The 27,453-nt window shown below is 57.9% G+C and overlaps 2 protein-coding genes across 2 annotated transcripts; both read left to right on the top strand.

Moving 5' to 3' along the window:
* Positions 1–4,948: 4,948 nt before the first annotated feature.
* Positions 4,949–13,416, top strand: LAD1 (ladinin 1; the record flags this gene model as incomplete). The annotated part of the gene is made up of 10 exons (XM_084301938.1): positions 4,949–5,093; positions 5,199–5,319; positions 8,234–8,374; positions 9,225–9,726; positions 9,931–10,074; positions 10,652–10,701; positions 11,311–11,383; positions 11,729–11,860; positions 12,212–12,301; positions 13,318–13,416. 10 exons carry the CDS (start codon positions 4,949–4,951, stop codon positions 13,414–13,416), a joined length of 1,497 nt encoding a protein of 498 aa, XP_084158064.1.
* Positions 13,417–17,972: 4,556 nt separating this feature from the next.
* On the top strand, positions 17,973–25,290 carry TNNT2 (troponin T2, cardiac type; the record flags this gene model as incomplete). The annotated part of the gene is made up of 14 exons (XM_084301788.1): positions 17,973–17,988; positions 18,619–18,648; positions 19,372–19,428; positions 19,980–20,012; positions 20,410–20,445; positions 20,716–20,737; positions 21,532–21,592; positions 21,693–21,809; positions 22,071–22,148; positions 22,295–22,405; positions 22,801–22,910; positions 23,266–23,356; positions 23,882–23,922; positions 25,242–25,290. Exons 7-14 carry the CDS (start codon positions 21,539–21,541, stop codon positions 25,288–25,290), a joined length of 651 nt encoding a protein of 216 aa, XP_084157914.1. The 5' UTR covers positions 17,973–17,988; positions 18,619–18,648; positions 19,372–19,428; positions 19,980–20,012; positions 20,410–20,445; positions 20,716–20,737; positions 21,532–21,538.
* Between the last annotated feature and the right edge of the window lie 2,163 nt (positions 25,291–27,453).

Here is a 27,453-nt window from a genome sequence, read left to right on the forward strand (position 1 = left end):
ATTTTCAAAGCTGAGCCATCCGAAGGGACGTGGACAAGCTGGAGAAATGGGCTGCAGGGATCTTGTGGGGTTCCCTGGGAAGTGCCAAGCCCTGTCCCTGGGGACGACCAGCCCCAGCCCCAGTCCTAGGACAAACTGGGGGCACCCTCAGGGAAGCAGCCAGGCAAGAAAGGCCCTGGGGGCCCCACAGGACACCAAGGTGACCAGGAACCAGCAGTGTGGCTCACAAAGAAGCCGATGGTGTCCTGGGCTGCTTCATCAGATGACTTCCCAAGGTCCCTTCCCACTTCCACCCCCTGCGGCTGTCACCCTGTGTCCCCCTCTGCATCCCCCTCGCAGGGGCAGCACCACCCGTCCCACCCCCAGAGCTGCTGCCCGGCGCCCAGAGCCCTTCCCACCCGCGTTTTCCTCCCAAATCTCGATGTGCTGGGGATGGGGGAGCTGCCACCGTGCCGGGATTCGGCTCCGATCTCGCCCCTCCGAGCTCGCTGCCCGAGCGGGCGCCGCGCCAGGGCTGCGTCCCGGGATCTGGGCGGCAGCTATCCCCGGGGGAGCTCACACACTCGGCTGCGATTCTGGCAGGGGAAGAAAGGTGTGGAGGCAGAGGCGATGGCTGTACCTGACCGACTGGAAGAGCTGGAAAATGCAGGGAGGTTTCATGGAAACAAAGCCTGCTTCAGACCTGAAACAGCAGCAGAAAACCCCAGCCGAGTCGGGGTCGAGAGCAGTTGCTTTGAGCTTGGCGTTAATTACGATAATTTGGGACTTTAATAAAAGGGGTCGTGTTTGCGGGGCAGGGAGGGATGGCAGGGAGATGAAAGGCAATGCGGGCGATGGGTGCTGTGGGACCAGGCTCCCGTGGGTGCTCCTCAGAGCCCAGCTCGTCGCCAGATCCTCAGCACCAAAACTCCCCAAACCGTGGCCGAGCAAAGCCTCGGGCTCTCCAGCACGTCTCTGCTCCCAGGGTGTCCTCAGCAAGGTCCCAGACCTACGTGTGCTCATCGTAGGCTGCAGCTGACTTCGTATGGCCAGCCTGGGTTTTAGATTTGGGGGGAAAAAAAGCAAAAAGAACAACCTGACCCCAAACTCCTTTCTCTGTAAGTTCACCCGCTTTTTCGATACGACGTTCTCCAGTCGCTGCTTTCATCCTGGTCTGGCACAAAACCATTCCCATGACCATCAGTTGCCATGGCTGACAAAGTTTTGTGGATTTCAGCTTTCTTAGAAGCATGGAAACCCCCCGCCTCGAGTCTCGAGGGGAAGATGCAGCTGTGTGCTTTGAGCTCTCCTGGCTCCGTGCCCTGGGAGCCAGCTCTTCTCCTGCCCCTTGCAGTTCCAGGGGGAATTTCAAGGTGCTCTCCTTTGGAGGAGAAGATGATGCTTGGAGCAGTCACTAATGAAACTGGGTTTATTTCTAGAAGGGCATGAGTCAGTCCCGTCTCCTTGAACTGAACAGAGCCTTGTGCCTACCATCCCCCACGCCGCAACTTTTGGCAGCTGAGAACCCCCAGAGCAAAACAAGGGAAGCTCAAAATTGCAAAAATTGCTTAAGTTGGTTAGTCAAAAAAAAAAAAAATCTATGCAATGATTTTCAACTGGAAAGGTTTTGCTGTCAAAACTGCAGTGAGGGAGAAGCAAAGGGCTCGGCCTGATGTGGCCATTCAAAAATCTCCCTCCTAGCTGGCTGTAAAAAAAAAAATATCTCCTTTTCCAGGGTGCTCCCTGGGGATGTGTCAGCTCCACCGGGTGCTGCCCTGGGGGTATTTGCAGCTCAGCTGCACCCCTGCAGCTCCCTGCCCCAGCCCAGAGAGGAAAGTCAACCTCTGCCTCGTCGCTCATATCAGAAGGAATTCCTCATTAATTACAGCTAATTTCCTGTGCTGTCAGGGATGGGATCTGCCACACAGCTGCTTTCCAGCTGGCAACATCGGCTGCTCTCGGTCTGTCCATGTAATGGGTCAGCTGGGACGTCCCTTTGGGGCTGTCCGTGCATCATGAGACGTGGTCCTGGGGCACCACAGGAGGGGATCTGCTGGGGAGGGCACCCTGCAGGGCTGAGGGGAGCCCGAAAACATCACAGCACCCCTGGGGCTCCAGGGGGGCAGTTCTGAATTAGTGTTTGTCTAAAATGTCCTTTTCTTCCTTCCTTCCTTCCTAGGCAGTTCGGACAATGGCTGTTCCCTTCCTACAGAAGATTTTATTCTGTGGTTGGGTTTTACCCAGTTTCTGAACAGCAACGCACCAGCCTCAGATGTTTTCCTGCCTGGCTTTCTTTGCACAGTGCAGGTAGCTCAGTGCTATGAATTTCTAGTGCATCACCCCCATCTTTCCAAAAGCTGAAGGAATTTTAGGCAGGGAGCAAGGGTGCTGAAGGAGCTGAGCTGGGGCCGAGGCTGGGGACCACGCAGGGCAAGGCGGAGGTGCAGGATCCACCGCTGGGCCCTGGGGCGAGGCAGAGGAATGCCCTAATTGCAGCACGGTTATGGAAACTGGAAGCTCTCCACTGCCCTGTAGCCAAAGAAACAGGCTCTGCATAGGGATGAGACACAGGACACTGTTCCCAAGGGAAAAAAAAAAAAAAAAAAAAAAAAGCAAAACCAGCTGATACTGGTCTAGCTCCTTAGCAGGTATAAATGGGTGCCTTCTGCTGATCTGCATCAGTCTGGCCTCCTGGAGCTCCTCAGGAGCTGCAGGGCTGGCTGCAAGCTCTCCACCCTGGGCAAAGCGGGTGTCCAGGGAGAAGCACAGCTCTGCACCGTACCCTTGTCCTCCTCCTCTCCTGGGTGGAGATCTGGGGCAGCACACACAGCAGCCTGGTGCGTGGAGCAGGTCTGGATAAATGTCAGCCTGGTTCCCCACTTGTGCCCGCACCCAATTTCATCACATCCTGCTTTGTGGACCTGCAGCTTGGGCTGAGCTGGTGAATGCTGCTTTGGTGATGAGCGTGGGGCAGCCGAAATAGCTTTTGTACAGGGAAGTCTGGCTTCACAAAGCTGCTGGTGTGCGCTGAAGGCGTCGGCAAGCTAGTGGCTAAGGGTGACTCAGGAGGTAAGAGTTTTCCTGGATTTCCAGGAGCAAAGGCTGGAAAAGGTCAGCCACGGTTAAGAAGGAAAGTCCAACCAGAGGTAAATAATCAGTTAACAGATAGGAAACAGCAATGGCGAGATAAGCCTGCAGATAATTTGGGTGTATTCAGCATGGCAGAGATGAAGGGTCATGATGAAGGCATTCTGAGGAACCTTGCAGGATTGGGATTTGGGAATAAAAGATAAAAGTGCCGATGAGCTTCAGGAAGAGTACAAAGTGACACACAGAGAGAAAAATTCAACATGACTTCATGTTTAAGACAATGGGCTCGAGGCTGGCCATTGTCTACCTGGGAGTGAGAGCCTGGGATTAGAGCAAACATGAAAGAAAAGAAAAAAAAAAAGCAGCACAGGGGAAAACATGAGCTAACCACTCTGTGACAGCACAAATCTCAGACCAGGAGTGTCCTGGAGGCTGGAGATCAACGCTTGGTGCAGCCAAACAGCTCAGCATGAATCAGCCCCAGCTGGAGGGGTGGGAGCTCTTCCTGCAGCGTGGAACAGACCCGGGGAACTCCTCGCTGCAGGTTCACGCCAGCAGTTCTCCTGGGCTTGAGAGAACCAGGGCAGGTCCCCGGAGGAGCAGCCCCCTGGGGGGGTCTTTGATTCAGCTCAAAAATTGTCTGAGCTGAAAATAAAGACCGGGGGAGTGTGAGGGGCGAGCGTCACCAGCGCCTGTCCCCTGCCTAATCCCTGTCCGCTAAATGCCTGTCTAGAATTTCCTCATTGTCGTAACCAGAGGAATCACAAACCGTGAGGTTTTATGTTCCTTTGCCGTATAGATCCTAGCTGGGGGTGTTCTTTCACTACGCTGGTGTAATCCTTTTTATAAATCCTGTTAAGTCCTGTGCTTCAGTGATATCCTTTGGCAATGACTTTTGCAAGTAAAGTGCTCGCTGTGCATTAATCAGAAAGGTTTATTGCTTTATAGTAGCTTGCTGATGCTGGACTGCTATATATAGTTTGCCAGCAATTAGCGGGACGCTTACAAGGTTATTTAAGTAATTTTTTTCCCTTGTGCCACAGCTCACTGAACTTTCCGTATGTATGACAGCACTTGAAAGACAGCTGTGACAGCGAAGAGGAAGAAAAGCAGAACGAGCCTGGCTCGTGGTGGATGGCTCATTTGACAGGGCTGTATTTTAGAGACGGGATTTTAATCAGGCACCTTTGGTTCAGAGAGCTGCTCGGGCGCTGGGCACACCCTGTGGGGCAGAGGCAGGGAAAGGGGCTTGGCCACATCACCTCCCCTGGGGACCCTGTGGGGGCCGCAGACCCAGGGGTCCCAGAGGACATCTGCAGGCGTCCACCAACCTGCCCAGCCTGCGGTGCTTGGGGTGCCCCCATGGCCCCAGTGAGCCCCCCGTTGCCTCCCCCCTGCCCTTCAAAGAGGGCATGGTGTGAGCGCTGTGGGCACGGGGACTGAGGGCCAGCCTGGAGGGGCTGGTGGCATGGGTGGGCCAGGCCAGGAGCGGGGTGTGCGTGCACAGAGCTTCAGCACCCAAAAATCACCCCCTGCTCAGGCTTCCCCCACCTCCCCCAAGACTTTCTGAGTGCTTTTTACTGCAGCAAATCTCCTAAAAAAAAATGGAGCTGTGTCTGCTCCACCCAAGGCATCCAGACCGGGCTGCAAAGAGGGGGGGCACCCTGCCCTGCTCTTTGGAAAGGGTCGGTCTGCGCCCTGACGGAGGTGTTTTAATGACTGTTTTGGATCCCAAAGAGCCAGCGGCTGCCTCCTCCCACGCAGCCCAAGGTAATTCACCTCCTCCAGGCCGGCGTTGGAGGAGGTGTTGACGGGTGCAGAGCTGCTGGTAGAACAGGTTCTGGGCTGGGAGTTGTCTCCGAAACCCTGGGAGACCTGGATGGATCCAGCCCCGAGCGCGGGTCCCTCTCCGAGCCCTGGCACAGCAGGCAGCGAGCAGGGATTTGCTCTGCGTGGCACTCCTGGGCAGGGCGTCTTTTGCGCGGCGCCGCTAGTAGACAAATTACAGCCTTGCCTCTGTCAAGGTAGATAAGAGACCATGTGATGCTGCGTGGTGGTAAACGGGTTGCAGGCAGGGTAAAGGTGCACAGGGAAATAACCTTGCAGGGAGTCCCTCCCTCCCCGAGCAGCGCAAATCCCCGTGGGTCCGCCGGCGCCTCGGCCTGGATGCCAGCGCAGGTTTTGGGGGCTCTCTGAGACTTGTGAAGCCGCGATGTCTTGCAGCAGGAGGAACTGGTCCGATCTCTCCAGGTGGGTGCCTGGGGGGTGGCTGAACGCGGCCAGGAGGCGAGGGTGGGCTGCCGGCACCGCGGGGCGTCGGGGAGGACGGGGACGGACGGGGGCTGCCGTCGGGGGGCTGCTCGCGGAGGTGGCTCGGTGCTGCTGGGGTTTCTCGTGGGTGGGTGAGATCAGAGGCAGTTTTGTTTCTTCTGCCTGGGGAAGCTGAGCTCTGTGTAGGAAAACAGCTCTGGAAAAGGCATCCTCGCCCCGCGCTGGGTGTGTTCCTGGTCTCTGGGTCTGTTTGCCTTTCCCTGGGCTCTCTCCGGTGGGGCTGTGGCACCGGGCTTGCTCCAGGGGTGGCTGTGGGACTTCGTGCTCACCCATGCAGCCCCCGGGTGCATGTCCCGGCTCTGCCCATCCGGCGCTGAGCAAGCCCTGATTCATCTCCAGCCTCTGAACCATCCCGGCCCTGCCGCTGCGCCCTTCCCAAAAAGCAATTTGGGCTCCGATGGAAGCTCCTGGGCACGGCCGGGTGAGGCAGGGGCTGGTGGCTCACAGGGATGTGGGGTCAGCACCGACCCCGCACGGACTCGGGGCCGGTACCGCCAACCTCCACTGCCGGCTGCACGGGTGGTGATGGTGGTTCAGACACAGCCCACAAAACAGAGCAGAAATCCCCATCGGGGTGGTGGATCAGAGACCACCTCCCCTCACCCAGCTGTGAGATGCCAAAGGGTCCCCAGATCAGCTGTAATTTTGGGTGAGACACCCAGCCCGGTCAGCACAGAGTTGGAAATTGAGGTCCTGTTGCTCAGAGGCTGCCAGCTCACACCACTGCCTCCATCATGGGTGCACAAGTATGGATCCAGAGAACATCCAAACCCCATCCAGATCCACCTCTGAGCTGTGTAGCTGCCCAAATGCGAGCCCGGTGGGGTCCTGCACTCGGAAGTTTCACAACGCAGTGAGGCAGCTTCTCCTCTCGCTAGAAGAGGCAGAATTCCCTGAAACAGCACAGATGTCAAATATCTCAGCACTAATGATTAACAGGGCAGGAGAGGACAAGGCAGGGGAGACTTGCCAGTCTTCTTTTGCTCATCTCTTTGAGGTTAAAAAAGGCAAGACAGTGAGAAAGAAATCCCTCTTTGAAAAGAGGAGGGAAAGACTGGCAAAGCAAATCCATAGCCTAATGTGTGGATTATTTAATTACCGATAATGAGGAATTGCACGCTGGTAACGCCAGGATATGCGCTGCCTCTGCAGGAGCCAAGCAAATTCGAGGCAGGAAAATCTGTTTCATTTTGAAGAAAGCCTGTGCATGCAAATCAAAGAAGTAACCAGCTCTCACACGTGTTTGGACTGGCTTTGGGGCTCCACGCTGTCACTGCAGGAGGGACACGCAAAGAGAGCTTGGCAGAGGCACAGCCCTGCAGCCTTGCAAGCACAGCCCAGCTGTACATCAGCGTTTGCAGGCTCAGGCCCATGAGACAAATGCTGCTGTGGGGGGCTGGCTGGGGACATGTCCCCAGGCAGGACGAGACCCAGCTGGGGATGCTCACAGAGGCTCCCTGTGGCAGGTCCCAGCCTTCTCCATCCCCGTCCCACCCCATGCCACGCGTTGGGGACCACCCTGGGGTGGCATGCTGGGGGTCATGGGGATGGGGGAGCAGGAGGACAGCACGTCCCGTGGCATTGCTCTGTCTGCAGGCAGGGGCTGAGCTGCCCACTGGGACCCGTGCTCTCCGTTCTGCTTTACTGACCCTCCAGCGCTCCCCTGCCTCCATCCACCAGGAAGAACAGAAGCCGCGAGTGGTTGCGGGGGGTAATGTGGTTTAATTTATGACCCAGGCTTCATTACACAGTAACTCGCAAACCACACGGCGAGTCACTGTGTCCACAGCGGTGCTGGCGATACCACAGACCCAAGCGTGCTCTGACTTCCACGTTCAGAAAAGTCAAATTCAAAGCAAACCCTGGGCCTGGATGAAGCTGGAGTGCCAGCCCCTGGGAGTCTGCATGGGGCCAGATCCTGCACGGGAGGGCAAAAGCCAGGGCTTCCCAGGAGGAAGCTGCCCCTCGTGGTGCTGGTGACCCCGTGTGTGTTTGCAGCTGGTTCAGGACTAGTGCTGCAGGTACATGAGCGCTGTTGTGAAAAATGCAGTGCAGGCACGAAATATTGCCCAACACTGCTCATGCGCCAGCAGAAAGGCTGGGCATGGTTTGCACGGCGGAAGGAAGGGAAAGCTTCCCAAACAACTTTTTATTCGGGTTGGCATTTTAGCCTACAAATTATGAATTGTTTAAAATAAAATCTTTAAAGGTGAGACTTTAAAGGTGCTTATGAACCTTGTCATTTTGGTATAAGCTGTGACTAACACATTCCTGGTCCTTCTGGCTTTGGGAGGCCACACGTAGGGAGCAAAGGGGCCCCTGTGTCCCTGTTCCTGTGCAGAGCTCTTCAGTGGTGCTCGCCCTTCAGCCTCGGACGCTTTTGCATCTGAGGCTTTTTGCACAATAAAAATTAAAATGCCACCTCCATAATTCATGCTGGGGCTAAAACCGTCTGCCACTCGCGGTTACCCTTTGAGGTCGTGTGGTTGAGATCCCTGCGGTGGCTCTAGGGTCTTGCTGAGTTACAGGTTAAATATCCGTGCCTGGAACGGATTGCTTAATGTAGGGATTCCTTTTAAATGACTGCTGCCTTGAACAGGAGAAATTAGGAGTTGGGAAGTCAAGTGCTTGTGTTGGGAAATGCCCGGATCAGCTGGGTGGAGCGAGAACACTTTGCGACACCTGGCTCGTGTTGGTGTCCCTCTGCCTCTGCCCCATGAAGGGCCCTTCCACCACCCCCTGAGCCCTTCCGAGGGCACTGCGGTCCCTTTTCTCTGTAAGATCCCTGCGAGGCACACAGCCTCACCACGACCTTGTGTTCCACCCCAAACAGCCTGGCCAAGCAGAGGACGCTTGAGGATGAAGAAGAGCAGCAAAGGGAGCGCCGGCGAAGGCACCGGAGCCTGCTGTCCTCCTCATCGGTGGATGAAGAGCCTCCGAGCCCAGTGAAAGACCCCAGCCCAACGCCCAGCAGGTGCGTGAGGTCCTGCGGGCATCGGCCTCGCTCGTGGTGCTGAGCACCCACAGCTCTCTGCCTTGTTCTCTTGCCTGGGTTGGAGAAGGGTGGGATGTGGCTGCATGGACAAGGTAAATAGGACACGTCCCCCTTCCCTGGTGCTAGCACAGGCCAGCTGTGTGGTGAATGCAATGCGGGGATTCAGGATGAGGATAAATATTATGCCAATGTTTTATGGGGTTTGCAAAGGCTTCTGGACACATTTATGGAGCCACTGTGAGCTTCTGAATATCAAGACATGCCCTGAAGTCCCCCAGCTTCCCCTGGTTGGAGACTTCATACCTGTCCTGCACTTTCCCTAGGCATCCACTATTATCCTGCTGCTGCAGCTGCTGAGAGGCCTCCTGCACACAGCAGGGCTCTGCTGCAGCTTGCTGTTACCAGCTCTCTGGCTTTGTTTTTGCTAGCATTTCTCTTTTCTTGGCAGAGATGGGAATGGGAAGGAGCTGGGCTGCCTTCACCCCACTTAAAACATTTGTTGGCCAGTCCTGCAGGCACTGGGAGGTGCTTGCTTTCCCAGGAAATGTGCTACTGCCCTGGGTTGAGGCTGCAGAAAAGCTTCATTTTTTCTGCCAAAAACAAGGAAAAAGAGTAGTAGTCCAAACTTTTGGAAACTTTTTGCCGCAGCCCTAGCACAGGCTGCCCTGAGGCTGTGGGGTCTCCTTGGGGAGCTCCAAACCCGCCTGGACGTGGCACTAGGCACCCTGCTCGGGGTGGCCCTGCTGGAGCAGGGGGACTGGAGGGACCCAGGGGGCCTTTCCCACCTCCACCTCCCTGTGGTTTTGTGACACCTGTGGTCTCTCTCTAGGCCCCAGTCCCTGGTGAAGCCGGCGTCTCCAGAGGAAGAGGAGGAGCGCAAGCTCTCGGAGGTGCTGAAGACGCAAGAGGGGAGACGGACAAGGTCCCCGATGGCCGTGTCTGAGAAGCCAAAACAGGAGAAGGAGCAGCGGGAGGCTGTGCAGGGAGCGAGCTGTGAGCAGGCTCAGCCCCACACAGGGCAGGAGAGTGGTCGGGCTGCAGAGCAGAGTCAGGATGAGGCCACGGGCAAAGAAGCACCACCAGGAGACCAGCCCCCAGAGCCAGCCCGTGAGAGGAAGGTGGTGGTGAGGGGACGGCTGCAGGACAAAGAGGGACAAGGCGCGGGGACACCCCGAGGGGAGCAGCGGAGGGATGAGGGGGAGCCGCAGCAGCAAGCGGCTCCGGAGCTGGGGACCTGCCGGGTCCGTGAGGTGAAGATCCTGACCCGAACGAGGATCCGCAGCACGGAGGAGAAGATAGGCTCGGAGGGGACCCCACCTCCAGACCAGCAGGTGAGCAGGATGTGGGGAAGGTGATGAGTTTTGGGGTGTGCAGTCCTGGAAGGACAAGAGGAAGGGGGAGAGACCAGAAGGAGGAGGGTCTCAAACCCCTGTCTCTAAACCATTTCCACCCTGGCTGCTCTGATCCCTGCACCTGAAGCTGAACCTTCCCCACAAGCTCTGCACAGGTGCATCAGATGTCTGCTTTTTCCTCAGCATCCACCCAGGAGCCCCTTAAAGGAGGTAATACAGCCACCTCCCACCCAAGATGAACCTCCAGAAAAGTCAGAGACTTCTCGAAATTATGCCACTTACAGCAGCTCCATCAGAAGAAGCAGCCCAAGAACCGTCTCCTTTCGGGTAAGAGCAAAAGCAAGTGGGAGAAAGACTCCTGTTAGGGCAGTGGAAGATGAAGGAAGGGATGATTTGTTGGCAGAGCCTGTTCCAAAATGTGCATTTGAAATCCATCCTTGGTCTGGGCATTGCAGCTCTTCTTCAGTCTTCCCTCGCTTTCCCTTCCCCTTGTCAGACCAAAGGCGGGTGACTGTGGACAAGTCCATGATCATATACTTTGTGCTGGCATGGAAACTTGTGGGAAGTGGTTAGACAACAGGTAGCTTGTTGTCCTCAGATTTCCCAAAGAGTCACAGAAATGATCATCCACCCTCTGGCATTTCTGTTCTCTGAGAATGCAGGAGGAAAAAATAACCCATCCTCCCTCTCGTTCCTCGTTATATCCCTGAGAATATCTCCATTTCTAGCCTGCCCCACCTTCAAAAAAAAAAAAAATAATCTGGAATAAAAGGCTGGGAAAAGCACAAAAGCCACTGAGATCCTCCGTGCTGTGAATTAGGGTCTGACTCTGACCCAGTTTTCCATGTGTTTATCTGTGATGACCAAGGATGGCTCCAGTGTCTCCTTGCCTTGTGTCTTCCAGGTGATCTCAAAGAAACAGAAAGAAGAAGATGAAAGCCCACTCACAAGGAGGTCAGCAACCCTCTGCATGCTGCTTTGGCCTTCCTGGGCAGGGATGCTCGTCCCTTGTTTTCCAAGGGAGAGGAGGGGATGGGGCCTGGGACAGGTCTGCTGTCCCCAGGGTGCCTGGCTGACCCGGCAGCGATGCCTGGGGTGAGAGCAGGGAGACCAGAGTCCACTGCAGAGCTGGAATCTGTACAGGTCACCCCCAGCTTGCCCCTGTGGTCTCTTGGGGCAGTCTCTGGCCGATGTTTGCATCTGCACTGCTAGGAGTTGGTTACAGTGCCACAAAGGTGTCCCCCAACCCTTAGAGCCATCTAAAACCCAACCGTACAGGTCCCTGAGCAACTCGATCTTGCTTTGGAGGGCAGTTCAAGTGGTCCTCCACATCTCTGTGGCAAGGTTTGGGCTAGGGGCTTAAATCTTCTCAGGGAACTGAGGGCTCAGGTCTGGGCGCAGGGGGTGGATAAGACTCCCTGTCCTACTGGGGCCTACTGGGGGCAGGATGAGTGCCTGGGTCAGAGGGGGTCTCCTCCCAACAAGTGGAGCCCCCCAAGACCATGGGCTGAGTCTAGGGGACTGTGGGGGCTGCATTCAACTCCCTCCCCTCTTCTTCACCAGCGCGAGCCTGAGGATCCCAGGTAGCAACACCACCATCGAGGAGAAGCTGGAAAAGTACACCTCGGCCGTGCAGGTACCGAAACCCTCAGCACAGCCAGGATGGTGCAGGGATGGGAGGGGGAAGAGGGGAAGGGGGCCTGGAGCTGGGGGGAAGGCAGAGGGGGACTGGGCTTCACCAAAAAAAAAACAAAACAGCCCTGATGGGGATGATGAAGGCAGTCTCATGCAGATAAACAGATCGGCCACGGGGTTTAGGAGCAGAGGGGATATCCCTTGGAGAGGGTCATGGGGATGCTGCATGGTCCTGGTGGGCAATCCCATGAGCTGGTGATGGGCAGGGAAGGAGCTGACCCAGGGCTTTGCTCTTTACCCCTTGGGGTGCAGCACGGCCCCTGCTCACAGCCCTCTCTCCTCCCAGCGTTCGGGGTCGGTGAGATCTTCCGTGACTGTTCAGAAGAGCCTCGTGGTGACCTCGGAGGGGGTGGCCAGCAAGCGCAACTTCTTCGAGACCAGCGCTCCCAGCAAGGCTGAGCCGCTCACAGCCAAGAAGGTGAGGGCAGGAGTCCCCTGGGAGGGTCCTGTGCCAGGGCAGACACCAGCTTTTTGGGCAAATCCTCCCCGGTTTGTGTACCGGTGCACACCGTGGCAGGCTGCTGGGGGGAGTTTGGTGGTTGTTTTGTGATCAGGGCTGGGCTCGAGCCACCGAAACTGTGCTCTGGCAGAGTGTGGGTTTGTGCCGATGTGCTGGTATTTGGGGAGCTGGGAGGGAGCCAAGGTGTGGGCTGGTCTCTGCCTGCTGCAGGCTTGCCCCGTCTCCCTGTGCCCTGGGGTTTGTCCCGGGTTGCCTTCATGCGATGGGAGAGCTGGTGCTGCAACTCTGCTGTCCCTCTCCTTGCCACAGGACAACCTGAAGATCCCGGGGTCGGTGACGTCCCGCATTAATCTGTGGATCAGTCGAACTCAGGAGCCTGCCAAGGAGGAAAAGAGCAAGGTACCAGCTTGTGCCAAGAGCTCGGGCTCAAGTCCTGGTGGGACACCCCCCTGCAGCTGGGGAAGGTGGGCTTGGAGGGTTTGAAAAACCCAGGTTGAACCCGCTAAAGATTTGGGTCACAGGTTCAGCTGCCACCTGCAGGCCGCTGGGAGATGAGCTGCATGCTCACTGCTCAACCACTGCTCTGTGGGGCCTGGAAACACAGAATGGGAACGGGTCGGGTGAGATGGGATCTCAAAGACCACCTAATTCCACCCCCCTGCCATGGGCACACCGCCTTGCACCAGACCAGGCTGCTCAAAGCCCCATCCTGCCTGGCCCCGAGACCCGGTGTGCACCAAGAGGGCCTGCTGAGTACTGGGCCTGATCCTGCTGCAGATCCCAACCCCCCCAAAACACAAAACACAAAAAACACCCCCCCTGGGGGCACAAAGTGCCTGGCTTTGGAGACTCAGACTCGGGTGCTGCTCCAGGGATGTGGATTAAAGGGAGATGGGCAGGAGACCCTTTGGCCTCAAGACAGCTCACTGTACTTGGAAAGGGCAGAATCAGCCAGGACAAATGCTGGGCAGGTGTCACCCCACAAAGCAATAGGATTTTGCCGCTGCTCGTGGCAGCTGTGTAGGTACAGGAGGGGCAGCTCCAGCCCAGCCCCGCAGCCCGGGCGGGCAAGCCTGGGCACCCCGGCGCTGAGCTCCAGGATTAGCACTGCCCAAACGTGTCTGTGCCGGGAGGCTGAGCTGGCTCCGGCTGCTGGGAAAGGGTTTGCTCCTGGGGTCACTCCTGGGTAAGACTTTTTTCCTCGTATTTTCCTGAAATAAAGCCACCATCCACCTCTGTGGGCTGGTGCTGCAGTTGTTTTTTTTTGGGGGGTCTACCGGGTGTAGGATCTCAAGGCTGGCTGGTTTTAGCTGGGGCAATCCCGCTTCAAGGGCTGCTTACAGACAGCAAGGCAGTAATGCGCATGATGCATGGAGGAAACCTTCTCGTGCCACTCACGACTCTCTTATTTGCAGGACGTCGGGAAAATAAACAGCCTGCCAAAGCGTGACGTCTGGGTAAAGCAGCCCAGAGACGCCCCTGCAGGCACCAAGGTAGACGTGGAGCTGCGCTGAAAACTGCTCCGAGCTGGGGCACAACTGGGACCTGCTCACCCGTGCATCACCCCCAGCTCCGGCCTCACTGTTTTTCACTTTCTCTTCCAGCTGCAATAATATCGTATGCAATAATATCAGATGATCTGGGGAAAAACTGGTTTGCTCTGAAGATCAAAGCCTGGCCCTGCCCAATTATCCATGCCAGCCCTGCCCACTGCCACGAGAGTCCCCACTGCCACGTGTGGGTGGAATGGGGTGGCCGGGGTCCTCTGCTTGTGGGCTGGGAAGGAAGAAGGCTGGAATCCCATCCCCGCATCCCCAATCCTCACTCCCTGCCTCTCCAGGAATACCCAGGCCTGGAGGTTCCCTGCAGGTGCTGAAGGCAGGCTCTGGCCTTGCTTCCCTACAACATTTTGGCGTTCTGCTCCTAATCCCTGGCTGTGCCCCAACCCGTGCTTGCTAAGGGGAGCAGCCTGTGTGTGTCCCTTGCAGCTGGATCCTGCTGTTGGGGTGAGAGGCTGCCTGGCCAGGGCAGTTTTGGCTGCCCACCCATGGACCGTGCCCATCCCTGAGTGTGGCGTGAGGTGGGGGTGCAGGCAGATGTCACCCCCTCCCCAAGCTGTGACTGCTGGAAGGGACCCAAACCCCTAAAATGCTGTTTGCCAAGTTGCTCGTGCACCAGCCTAGCTTGGAGACCCCGTGGAGGACAGGTGGACCTGACAGCACTGGTGCTTCCCTCCAGCACACAGCTCAGACACGTCCTTCACCACTCCCATTCCCTGCAAGCAGTGACCCCTTTTGCTGAGTGCTATGGGGAGGGCAGGCTGGCCACAGACCTATTTGTGGGGCTGCGTGGAGCTGGGAGCCCTGTCCTGGACCCTTTCTGCAAGCCCCATTCCCTTCTCACACTTCCCCTGGAGCCCTTTGCGATGCAGATCCCAAAGCCACCTGGTCCCCATTCTCCCCGGCTGCTGCGCCCACCCTGGGGGGGCACAAGGTGCTGTGGGCAGCCCATAAAATGATGCTCAAATCCTGCTGGGGCCATGCCACGGGCTGGGGCTGTGCCTTCAGCAACTACTGCGGTGTCCAAATTCGGTGTGGGACCCTCCTGCTGCCCCTTGGTCTCATCTTGCTTGTTGGGCTTTAGAAGGGATTTGGTTTTCCTCTATGCCTTTTTTTTTTTTTTTTTTTTTTTTCTAATAAAAGTTCTTTCTAAGAAGCTCCTGGTTGGCTGCTCCTGGACTGGGACCTGAAAGGTTTGCTCCCCATCTTCTCTCAAGAGGAAAAAAGGCAAAAACCTGAGACGGATGTCTCAAAGGGGGGGGTAAAAACAATCCGAACCTTCACAGGACAGCGTCTTGGTGTGGAGGGTCTGGTCCCCCTCTCTGCCTTATCAGCGTCCCCAGCCCTAGAAGGTGACAGCTGGCTGGCTTGTGTCAGCCCCTCGGGCACTCACGTATCTCCGTCCGGCGGGTTTAAAATAGCAAATCTCTGAGGCCACACAATAGCTTGGGCTTATATGGGCTCCTGGGGGGGCAGGGGGAGCGCGGAGGGGGCCGGGGCCGCGGCTGCCGAAATAGCAGCTCACAAGTGTTGCATTCCTCGCTGGGCGCCGGGCGCATTCCTGCCGGCGCTGCCCGCCCCGGGGTGGGCGCTGGGGGCCCCTTAAAGCCTCTGCCCCCCAAGGAGCACACCCCAGACACCCGCCGGCTTCCCCACGGCTCCGTGGGACCTCACCTGCGCCCCACAGCAGAGGTAAGGCTGGGGCGGCTCTGTGGGATGCTCGGGCTCTGCTGTGAAAGCGCAGGAGATGCAGGCCCCGCGTGGATTTGGCTCGGGGTTGATGGCCCTGCCCAGCTGCTTTCTCTGGGATGCGTTTCTGCTGTGAAGGCATTCCCTCGGGGAAAGCATCAGGACCCTCTCCAGGGGGTTTCTCTGCAGCACATCCAGTGCTGCTTGAGTGATGTAAGATGGCTGGAAAGGATTTTGGGTGCCTTTGGGGGATCTCGCAGATCCCTGCTCCCCGTGTCTCTGGGCGGACAGGAGGAATGCGGTGCTGTGGGAGCATCGTACTGGCCCACGGGGACCAGCAGAGCCAGGATGTTCACTTTTCTTTCAGAACGAGCATTCAGAGCTTTAACTGGAAGATTTGTCCTGCTTCTGTGCCATTTTCTGCACAGAGGATGGAAAAATATTTCTTAAGAGCCACTTTCCAGTATAACATTATCTTTTCTTGTGTGCCGCCTTAACAGCCCTGATTTTGCTGCTGTTCCTCAGCAAATGTTTGGTGGGATCTGGTGATGTAGCAGAGAGGAGATGCATGGGAATGCAGAAATACACTTCCAGAAATGCATGTTTACAGCCTCGTGGAGGGGATCTCTGCTTCTGTGTTGTACAAGGGCCACATGAAGCCCTGGGTGATAGTGGCCAGATAAAAGGGTTTGGCCAAACTCTGAGGTGGCAGGACTGTGCCTTGCAGGGCCAGGCACGGGGAGTTCTGGGGAACGCGTGGGGCTGAGCCCCGGGTCTGTTGGAGGGATGGGGACAACAGCAGCAGCTGGGGCAGTGAACACGGGGCAGACGGGGCTGGCTTCTGACTTCATTTGTCTCCAAAAAGCACTCCTGAGTCATTGCTCAGAAAGGAGGTTTGACAGCCGTGTGGTATGCTGAGGCATCCCTCCTGCAGTGCATCTTCCCCATGCCTGTGGGTCCCGGTCCCGGATTCAGCATCTTTAATGAGCGATCCTGAAGCCTCTCCGACCCATCCTGGGTAATGAATGCCCGACAGATGCAGCCAGGGCCAGTTGTTCCCGGTTGCCCGATGGGAGCGCTGCTCTGGGAACAGGTGGCTCGGCACATGGGGGTTATTTCTAGAGCTGCCTCGTGTTCTCCTGCCGCATCGCAGCCTCGCCGAGGTCCCGCAGGAGCAGGGTGGCCGGGCTGTGCAGGGGCCGGGCTGTGCAACCTTGTGCTGCAGCATCGGGTGGGAGCAGGGCAAGGAGTGCCAACGGGTGGCATTCACCCCCAGCCACGGGCTGGGAGGGAGATCGGTGTGTGAGGAAGATGAGCATGGACATTTTCCATGGTTTTCGCTACACTTAGCCCTGCTGCTCAGCTGGGATCCGAGTTATTGTCCCCTGTAGCTAAGCTCAGCCTATTGCAGATAACGGGATGTCCCTGCAAGGTTCCATATCCCAGCTGAGCTAAGAATAGTCAGGAAGCAAAACAAGCTGAACGTTATAATTGGGTAATTTTCCCGTGCCCTGAGCAAACACAGCACCCTGGGATGGCTCCAGCAAGGGGAGCTGCGTGTCCCAGACGTGGCTCCTGATGGCAGCTATCAGCATGGCACGAGGCCGTGTCTAATCTCCTGCCTCTTATTTGGGGCGAGCTCTGATCCTGGGACAGGAGGGGAGCGGGGGGACCTTATCTCCACTGAGATATCACCACCACAGCCCGGCGGGGGACAGCTCCCAGCTCCAAGTACTTTGGAGAGACGCAGCATCACTGTGCCCATGTTGTGGGTGCTGCAGGACAGGCTGTGCTTGTCCTTATCTCAGCTCCTAACCCTCGCTTTTTCCACCTTGCCTTGAATTCTGCTAGATAACCAAGCATGTCGGACTCTGAAGAGGTCGTTGAAGAGTATGAGCAGTAAGTGGTGTGTTTTTAAACACCTTTCTCTCTCCCAATTCCTGTCTTCCTGTAGGGTCAAGCGTTGCTTAGAGGTGCTGATGGGGGGACCAGCTGTGGTTGTTGCCCCAGCACCCAGCATGAAAGCACTTTGGGATCCCCCTGCTCATTGGCATCACTGCTCTGATGGTTCTGTGGGGAGTTTGGAGCTGATAAGCAAATGCTCTGCAAAGGAATAGACCCTGCCCTAAAAGTTATGTGCTCTAGACCAATGGGACAGAGCTGACAAAACGCTGGCTCCATCAGCATGTCGCTGATGGGGTCCTACTGCAGCGTCCTGAGCATCCCAACAAGGCCCAAATCCAAGGGCAGATTTTGCTGGTGAGGGCTGCTGGAACACCTGAAGGGAAGGGGATTGACGATGGATCCATGTGGCTATTGGGACCAGTCCAAACATGGCTGCTATTTCCTCATGCACCATCAGCAAAATTAGATCTGAGCCCTTGTCTGATATAAGGGCGAGATGTAGGCTGCCCATTCCTAGAGTTTCAGACCACCTTCTCGAGCTGTGAAATGGTCCTGGGATCTGACCACCACCAGAGTGCCAGCTGAGCACTGCAGGCTGCCCGATGCCTGCTGGGTGATGGGGGACTCGACCTGTCCCCACTGCCACCTTACAGCACGGCACCCTGCTGCCTGCTGAGCACCCATACCCGCCGCTATGGAAAGCGGGACCCAGCTTGAGGAAATTTCAGCTCCTTTGCAGAGGATTGCTGTAACTGGGGCACTTTGTGTCGTGCTTTGCAGGGAGCAGGAAGGTAAGGGAACGTGGAGTGTCCACAGCTGCCCCGAGACTGACGCTAAGAAACGATCAGAGCAGCTTCAATAACCTGCGTCTTCTTTCCCTTCCCTTTCTCCTGTGCGCACATGTGCTCTGTGAAGAGGAGTACGTGGAAGAAGGTAGGTGTTTTGTTTGTGGTTGGAAGGATTAGTGCTGCTGGTTCGGTGTTATGCTCGAGTGGGTGGTGGTGGCAAGCTGCTGGGCTGCAATGGGCCAGAGGAGGCTGTGTGAGGCTTTGTGAGGCTGTGTGAGGCCGTGTTGTGAATTCCTCCACCTGAAACATCAGTAGGATCAAAGCCGGCCTGAATATTCTCAGGATCTCTTTTAACAGGGAGATCCCTTGTCTCAAAAAAGAGGGGCGGAAATTCTGGATTTGGGTATTTTCAGAGGTGTGAGCATGATAGCTCAAGGGGAGCTGGCGCTTCAGCTGAATGTATGTTAATGGTGCTCGAGGAGAAGCCTCCAGCTGCCCCCGTATGGTGAAGAACCGACCCCCCCCGCTGCATGCAGCTGCTCTGGGACATGGCTGGGCTGAGCATGCGAGGCTGGGCTTGGGGCCTGGGTTTTGCTGGGGCTCTTGCTGCTTCAGGGCACTGCCAGGCAGCCCGGGCTGCTGCAGGGCGAAGCATCCTGGAAGTTAAAAGCGAAGGGCTGGAGTCCTCATCTCACGCGTGCTGTAGCTACACCCCGCAGCTTTACGGCGTCTCACTAACCTCTGCACTTATTCCTTCCCCTCCTCCCGGGCTCAGAAGAGGAAGAATGGATTGAGGAAGAAGACGGTAGCTATTGCACCTTTCTTTATTTCATCTCTCCACTGCTGCTGTGAACACGTTGTGGGTCCATCTGTCTCGTGCCTTTCCCCGGCTGGGGAAGGGTTTTCTTCCATTCTTTCACTTCTCTCTGTTGCTTCTCGCACTCCCCCCATCCAGCCGTGCTGTGCATACCTGCTCTCGTTCTCTGGTTTCTGTCTTCCATCTACCCCCAAAAGTGCCCGTGGCTTGCTGTTTTCTTTTTCTTTCTTCCTCTCTTGCTGCGGGACCACAAGTCTTCCCAGGACCTGTGGGCCCCAGCACTGCTCTCGCTCCGATGGAGGATTCTCATGGGGATACTGCTCCCTCCAGTGGAAAAAGGCTCCAACCGTGCCATAATGAGACCTATGCCACCCAGCCTTGTTCTTTGCTGGGTGGAGGAGAGCAACAGCAATCCCTCCTCTGCACCCTGGGGTCTGAGGGCCTAGCTTGGCAGGGAGGGAACGAGGGACAAACCAGGCTCTAAATCCTTTAAATTTATCCCTCTCCCCACCTTCATACAGCCTTTGGGTGCAGGTTAGAACGAAACCCTTTGCTTTCTGAGCTGCTGCTTCTTTCTCCTGTAGCTTTCTCTCCCCCGGGGCTCTTTGGTCTTGCTGGTGGTCGGCTCCGAGCTGCAGATGTCCCATGAAGGGGCTGTGAGGAGCCAGCAGCAGCCGCGGCTCTCGCAGTGACCCTGCCCTTGTTCCCCAGGTCAGGAAGAACAGGTAGAGGAGGCAGAAGAGGAGACCGAGGAAACCAAGGCAGAAGGTATGCACATGGTGGGAAATGCCACGGTCGTGCTCTGTGTTGGTGGGGTGCTGGTTTTCGTGCTGTGCCCCGGAGCAGGGCTGGGATGTCCTGGTGTCACCTGTGGCAGGGCCAGCAGCCCCCGTATTGCTGGTTTCCAGTAAAGATGTGCCAAAACTGGGGTGCCCTTCCCTGCCCTTCACAAGTGCTGAGTGCCTTGACCCTACAAGCATGAGGTTAATGCTGGTTTTTGCTGGCTGCTGACCTGCCGCCAAGTTGGTGGTGTCCAGCCTTCCGAAATAATGCCAGAAACGAGTAGAGCCTGTTCCACCGAGAGGTAGCTGTCGTCTCGGAGTGGGGATTTCCAGAGCTGGGGCCATGCTCTGATGTGTCTCACCATCCAAAGACCTCTTTGGAGAGGCCTGGATTGCCTGCTCTGTGTCCCCACGCAGTCCTGCCTGCTGGCCACGCTCAGGTCCCAGCCCTGCTCCACAAAGCAGGGTGCACAGGGGAGGTGGTGACCCTCACCTGCGGATGCTCTGCTCACGTTGTCCCCCTTACTTTTGAAACAGAACAAGAAGATGAAACAAAAGCACCAGGAGAAGGTAAAGCAGGAGTGGAGGAAGGACATTTTGGGGCCATTTCAGCCCTGAACCTGATCTCCCAAGGTGCTGTCCCCTTGCTGCGGGGTTTTCAGCATTAAATTCAGCTGCTGCTGAAGGGAGATTCTGCGGCAAATGGGGCAGAACTGCCTGGGGCCTATCCTCTGCCAGGGCTGGGGCAGCAGCAGAGCTGCAGGAGGGATAGCTTCATGCTGCCTCGGTAAGAAATTCACCCCCAAAACGGAAGGAGAGGGCAGAGCTATTGTTTTCTCAGGGGAGAAGGTGTTCCCCTGTTCATCCTGGAGAGCTGGAGGGGGGGGATTTTGTGGTGGGGGCAGCACCGCTTCGGCAGGGTGCACAGCGGGGCTGGCCCCGTTTCCAAGCACCGTGTGTTCCGCAGGTGGAGAGGGGGACCGAGAGCAGGAGCCTGGGGAAGGTGAGGCATCCCCCCGTGATCCTCTTTGGGGTGGGGGGCACCATCCCTGGGTGGTGCAGGGAGGCTCCAAATGTTCAGTGGGGAGCATCGGTGTGTGTGGGATTTTGGCACACAGCTGGACACCTCACCCTGTGCCTCTGGGGGAGGAAGATCTACTTGGGAGAGAGGGGGAGCTTGGCTGAGTTTTGTGGGTTTTTGGGTCAAGGTGTGAAAGCAAATGCCTCCGTGCCACTGACACTGTCTTTCTCTCCTGTTCCTGGGGACCCACAGGTGAATCAAAGCCCAAGCCCAAGTAAGTTTTGGTGCATTTTCTCCGGTGCAAGGTCTGAACTAGGAGCTGTGCCTCCATGTGGTGGGGTTGGTGCCACAGGGTGAGATCCACAAGGGACAGGGGCAGTGAGGCCTAAAAAGCATGAAAATAGTGTGGAGACTGGGACTTGGAGAGAAAAGGGGAGAGGAACCAGGCAGATAAATGAGGGGTACAAAGAGGATCCTAAGAATGGGGTGTATGGGCACTTTTGAAGCATTTATGTGCTCCTTGGAGGAGGTCCAGCTACCCTGTGGCCCTTCAGCTGGAGGACATCTGCATGCACCCCAGCCTGGGGTATGTGGTCCTTGGCACAGCCAGGGTGTCACCTCCCCACATGGCAGTGGGGGAAGGCTGGCATCTGTGTGAGCCCCTACAACCCCAGGACTGAGCCCACAAGGGACGAGGGGGTGGCTTCCAGCTTATGCTGGAGCACACAGCCCCTCCACTCTCTTTTGGGTGAGTGGTGGGGTGTCTTCCAGCCCCAGGGTGCCTGGCAAAGGGATGTGGCCGCTCTGCCTGCCACTTGCGGAGTTATTTCAGCCATGCGGGTGCCTTGGAGAGCTTCCCGGGAATGCCAGAGGTCTTCCTCCGACGCTGTCCAGCTGGCAACCTCCAGCAAGCAGCGTTATTCCCTGTCCTCAAAATGTGCTCACTCCACAGCCCTGGGGGCCGTGAGGCTCAGACAGGAGGGCTGGGTAGATCAGAGCATGGGTGGAAAGCCTCTTCCCATCCCAGGTACCTGCTGCAGGCTCACAGCCCTCCCGCTCACTTTCCAGGCCCTTCATGCCAAACCTGGTGCCTCCCAAAATCCCCGATGGCGAGCGCCTGGATTTTGATGTGAGTAGCACACCCAGCCCAGCTCCGTGGGGGCTCCCCTCGCTCCTGGGGGGTTGCTTTGTGTGAGCATGGCTGTTGCCCCCATTTCTGTCCAACGCAGGACATCCACCGCAAGCGCATGGAGAAGGACTTGAACGAACTGCAGGCCCTCATCGAAGCCCACTTTGAGAGCAGGAAGAAGGAGGAGGAGGAGCTCATCTCCCTCAAGGACAGGATCGTATGTCTGCAGCCTTCCCCTTTCCTCCCTGTTGCCACCCTCTGCCCCGGGCAAACAGGCACAATCCCCTCCCCGCAGTCCCCACAGCAGGACCTGAGACATCCCCCCTTCCCCATGGGCTCTGGTCCCTGTACTCCTCTGGGAGATGTGGGTCAGCAGAGCTGCCCGTGGGGCTTTTAGGGCTTCAAAAGCCAGGGATGTGTCCCTAGAGACAAAAGGGATGACCTGGGACATCCAGGCCATCGTCCTCTCCTCCTGCAGGAGCAGCGGCGGGCGGAGAGGGCAGAGCAGCAGCGGATCCGCAGCGAGAGGGAGAAGGAACGCCAAGCCCGCATGGCCGTGAGTCTTCCTCGGGGGACAGGGGCTCGGGCAGTGGCCTCCTGGCCGTCCACACCATACAAGCCCACCCATGGAGCACACGGGGGCTGCATTTTGCCCACGAGGTCTCCATCCATCCCCTCCTGACCCACTGCTAACCCTGGCAGGAGGAGAGAGCTCGCAAAGAGGAAGAGGAGGCACGGAAGAAAGCCGAGGAGGAAGCCCGGAAGAAAAAAGCTTTCTCCAACATGCTGCATTTCGGGGGTTACATGCAAAAGGTGCGATCCTGCCCCAGGGGTTGCAGCGAAGCCGTTGATGCTCCTAAGGGGGGCTCGACCACAGGCTGGCCCCACAGCACCGTGCAGATGCTTGGTGGTGGTAGCTTGGGGGTCCTATGGGCAGAAGAAGACAGGACACCATGGTTGGGTGACAGTAGTGACCAAAGGGGGCTGGAAGCCCTGTGCTGCAGGAGCTGGGGGTCCGGCCCCACCACAGGGACTGGGATGGGGTCTGGGGGCTGTGTCTGGTGCAGTGCTGCCAGCATCTCCTTGAGGACCTCGTGTTCTCCTGGAGTGTCAAACACAGGGGGTGCCGGGAGGCAGAGCTGGAGACGGGGCAGAGCAGAGGCTGGGGGTGGGTTTCCTTCCCTCTGATGGACTGATGGCTTCTGCAGTCAGAGAAGAAGGGGGGGAAGAAGCAAACGGAGCGGGAGAAGAAGAAGAAGATCCTCAGTGAGCGGCGGAAGCCCCTGAACATCGACCACCTCAGCGAAGACAAGCTGAGGTGAGGGGTGCTGCAGGAGGGATGTCCAGGTGATGTCCGCTGGGTGACGCGGGCTGTGCCACCCCAGGGTGGCTGTGCCAGGCCACCATGCCAGGCTGCTGGTGACAGCGTCGGCCATCAGAGGGAGCCACGCTCACACGCCTGGGACACGCGTGTCCCCATGGCCCTGACACACGCGTGGGCCTGGCATCGTTGGCAGCACGTCCCCAGCTGGGCTCGGAGCCTGCAGGGACCCATGGGGGAGGAGGAAAGATGGTCCCTGCCATGCAGGGGGTGACATCACCCCCCCATCCCCTGCGGTGACCCTGCTGCCACATCCCTTTTCTGCACTGACATCACCCGTCCCTTCCCACAGGGACAAAGCCAAGGAGCTGTGGCAAACCATCCGTGACCTGGAGGCTGAGAAATTTGACCTGCAGGAAAAGTTCAAGCGGCAGAAATATGAGGTGAGCCACCAGGTCCTCCCCGGGCTGACTCGCCCTCTGCGTGCCTGGCTGAGACATCAGCTCCCCATTTTGAACACTGGGTGGGTTGGGTACCTGATGGAGATGGCTCAGGGACCAAGCTGTGTCAGAAAAGACCCATGCCCACCTTGCCATGGGGTGACAAACACCTAAGAGACTCTACACAACTGAAAGCAAAGCCACTTCTGCCTCCCATTTGAATATGAGGAGGGCTCAAAGCAACCCTCCCAGCAGCTGCCATCCTGGCAGTGCCGAGCACGCAGCTGTGAAGTGCTGCAGGATGTGGCTGCTGCTGCTGCTGGTGGTGGTCCTGTGGCCTCCCAGCTCCTGGGGACTTGTACTCTGCTTTGTGACAGGCTTCCCACTGTGCAGCACATCACAGCCCTGTGCTAAAGCCCAGGCAGGAATGGCTGGGGAAGAGAGAGCAGTGCTGCACCTTCAGCCTGTCCCCAGCCAGGTGTGAGGCATCCTGCCAAGCCTCACCACCCACCTGCATTTCTCTTCCAGATCAATGTCCTCCGAAACCGCGTTAGTGACCACCAGAAGGTGTAAGTAGCTGGGCTGGCTGAGCATCCTCCTTCACCACCCCCTGCCCTTCCAGCTCCCTGCTCCCCTGGCCCCAGCTCTCTCCCTGTGTTTCTCCTGGCTGCCTCATACCCGCTGGCACCCTGTGTTCATGGACCTGCAGGTCTGGCCCAGAGACCTCGGTCTGTGCCATTCTGCTGCCATACAGAGATCCCCATGGCCTCCCAGCTCCACCGGCTTCCCCCTGTCCCAGAGACCCTGGCTGGGGACGGACCCCAGGGAGAGGTCTCCGTACCTGGAGCCTCGTGTCCTCCAGGGTCCTGCCCGCCTCCAGTTGTCCCTATCCCTGCAGGGCCTCTGCCCAGCATCTCAGGGAAGGTGCTGGAGACCCCACCTTACGCAGGAGAGGAAATCCCATGGGCTGTGGGTGCTGTGTGGCCCCACAAATACAGGGGAACCGGTCCCCGTGCCCCTTGTGCAGGGCTGGGGAACCCTTCATAACACTCCCAGGGTGGAGGTGGATGTTTAACCTGCACTCTTGGGAGCACCATGCCGCTCTCACATCCCTGTCCTACTCTGCCTCCTTGCATGGGATGTGCTTATCTTGCCCCTGAGTTAGTAGCATTCCCCCCTTGCAGTTAGCAGCATCTCCCCTGCATCCTCCCCTGCAGTGAGCAGCATCCCCCCCTTGCTCACACCAAATCTCTCTTCTCTTCTGCCCTACCATGGCCTGTAACTGCAGCAAAGGGTGAGTACAGGCTGCGTGCCCCCCCTGCATGAATGCCGCATGCACCCCTGGTGCTGACACCAGTCCAGGAGTGGGACTGAGGAAGGGGCTGACCTGGGGACTGGCATCCAAGGGGGGTCAGTGACTCTCAGGATGCCAGAAATGCCCATCAATTTGGAGGACCACCTGAACCTCGTCCTCCTTCTCCTGATCCATGGCCACTTCCCCTGGTTCTGGTTAAGGAGAGCGGTGCAGCGGGTCCTGGCTAACACCCTCACAGCTTCTGGGCCTCAGGGGAAGGATCGTGCAGCCATCACTAACCCGCTGTGGCTGGAGAGCCTTCATTTCTTCTCTGAAGGATCACTGGGAGGGAGAAGCACGGGAAGGGGTTCGGGGCTGGTTGGAAACACCTGGCTAAATGCATGAGCTTGTTCCCAAAATGTCCCAAACCACACTCGAGCCCCATGCCGGGGAGGAAGACCTTTCCTGCAGGGCAACAAGCATCAACCAGCGATGGCTCGCTCCTCTTTGCAGGACCTCCGATGGCGCCCACCTCTCCCCTCTTTCCATTCTCACTCGTGCCCTTTTGCACATCTTTTCCTCCTTCCCTTCCAGGTCGAAGGCTGCCCGTGGGAAGACCATGGTGGGCGGCCGGTGGAAATAGATGGCTCAGAAGGCAGAGGTGAGGCTCAGCCAGCCAGCTGCCTGCCCCACGCCATGGGGCCTGCCCCGTGCCCGCCGCCCCACCGCGCGGCGCTCGCAGGGGCCTTGCTGCAGGCACGGCGTGCTCTGGGCGGGCAGAGGCTTCACGAGGTGCTGCTTCTCATCTCCACGCCCCCGAATGGTGTTGTGTCTGTAAATAAAGAGAGTGGTGAGGGGGTGCGGGTGTCATCTCCACCTTGAAACTCTGAACCAGGGGGAAACGGGCCCCGGCCAGGCCCGGCCACTCGCCCACCCCTGGAGCACAAAGGAGGCAGCGGCCATCCAGGGCCTCCTGCACAACACGGCCCCTTGCCTTGTGGTCCTTGGGAGGCTTTGTAATGGACCTCAGTGCTCTGAGCTGCTTTTCCTGTTGCAGTCCTATGGCTGCTTCGCTTTGCTCTACCTCTCTTTGCCAGGGGTGAGGGGTGACGTGGGCAGGGGCCCTGTTCCCAACCCCCTTGGTCCATGGGTTGGTCACAAGCCCTGCCACCAACCAAAGGGGAGCAGACCCTCGTCTGCGTATTTCTGACAGCTTCCAATGAAGACTGGAGGTGAGTCAGTGTGCAGAGACTGTTTTTTTTTTTTTTTTTTTTCTGTCCTCGCAGGGGTGCAGATCCCTTTCGTTTAGCTGTAGGCGTCTCTCTAACACGCTCCCACATGCAGTGCCCACAGGGGCACATCTGCTGCATGCTCCCGAGCGTTTTTGGGACACGCATCTGGCCTGTGGGCCAGCAGAAGACACCAGGCTTGCACCAGGCTTGTCCCTTGTTGTTGCTCAACAGCATCTGGGCTGTGAGGCTTCTCCCTTAATAGGGGAAGTAATGGGGAAGGGCTGGAGGCGCAGGATGGTGGAGCTTCATGGGCTGCTTGTCACTTGGCAAGAAATTTCCTCTCCCTTCATGCTGGGGCTGCCTGTTCCCCCTGTCCCAGGCCCAGCCATGCAGGAACATGCTGCAGGTTTCCTGGTGCAGCCTGTCAAGTGATGCCTACTCCTACAACGTATGCCACCAGGTTTCGGGGAGTGAGGCTGGGGGAAACCTCAGCTTCAGAGAGGCAGCAAGTGGAGGGCAACCAGCCTCCTATCACCCACCTCCTCAAAACCTGGGTGTGGAGGGATGAGCCTGGAACCTTCTTGGGACAAAAGGGGAGAGAAAAGGGGAGAGCTGGGGAGGCTGGAAGTGCTGGGACATGAAATCATGGAGACAGAGAGTCACGGAGGGGTGGAGGTGGGAAGGGCCCCTTAGGACCCCTCTGGTCCTCCTTTCCCCAGCAGGGCCACCCCAAGCAGGGTGCCCAGGGCCATTTCCAGGCGGTTTGGAGATCCCCAAGGAGGAGACCCCACAGCCTCAGGGCAGCCCCTGAGCCTCCTCTTCTGCAGGCTGAGCAGCCCCAGCTCCCAGCCTCTGCTCCCAGCGGCGATGTTCCAGCCCCTCAGTCCTTCCATGGCCCTAAATCCCCAGAGGACAGCAAAGGTCCAGCCGGTGACATTCCCACCCTGCCTCAACGCATGGCCCCTGGCAGAGAACATCACTCAGGGCAGAAGATTACAACTTGGAGCCGCCCCGTTCCCCACAGCTCCAAAAAATGATCCCCCAACCCTTTCTGCAGAAGCGAGGGGCCGTGCCCATGCGGGCGCCCGGTGCCGCTCAGAGGCGCTGCCTCCGCTCTGCCCGTCCCCGCGGGCGGCAGCGCCCAGGGTGGGGGCACGGCGGCACTCCCTGCTTCCCACAGCACGGCCTGTCCCGGCAGCGTGCTGGCCCCCCGCCAGCCCAGCTCCCTGTGCGCCGGGGCCGAAACCGGCGCCCTCCTCCCCGCCCGGCACCTCCCTCCCTGCTCCCCGCACCCTGAGTCAGCGCCCAGCCCTGCTACGTCTCCCATCCGTGTCCGTGGATGTGTCCCCCCATGCCACGAGTGGGCCTTGGTAGAGCGTGGTGCAGGATGCTGGTATCTCCTGGGACGTGGCATGGCCATCTGGGGTCTTCTTTGGGGTTTTGCATGCGTCCCGAGTGCTGCACCACGGGCTGCGGGATGGTTGTATGGGTGCAGCGCCTTGTGCCAAGGTTTGCTGGGGTGCGGTGCAGGGTGCTGTGTGCTGGTGAGTGATGTCCGGGCGTGCTGTCCCCGT

The sequence above is a fragment of the Netta rufina genome, assembly GCF_964035555.1.
Source record: "Netta rufina genome assembly, chromosome: 26".
Lineage (NCBI taxonomy): Eukaryota > Metazoa > Chordata > Aves > Anseriformes > Anatidae > Netta > Netta rufina.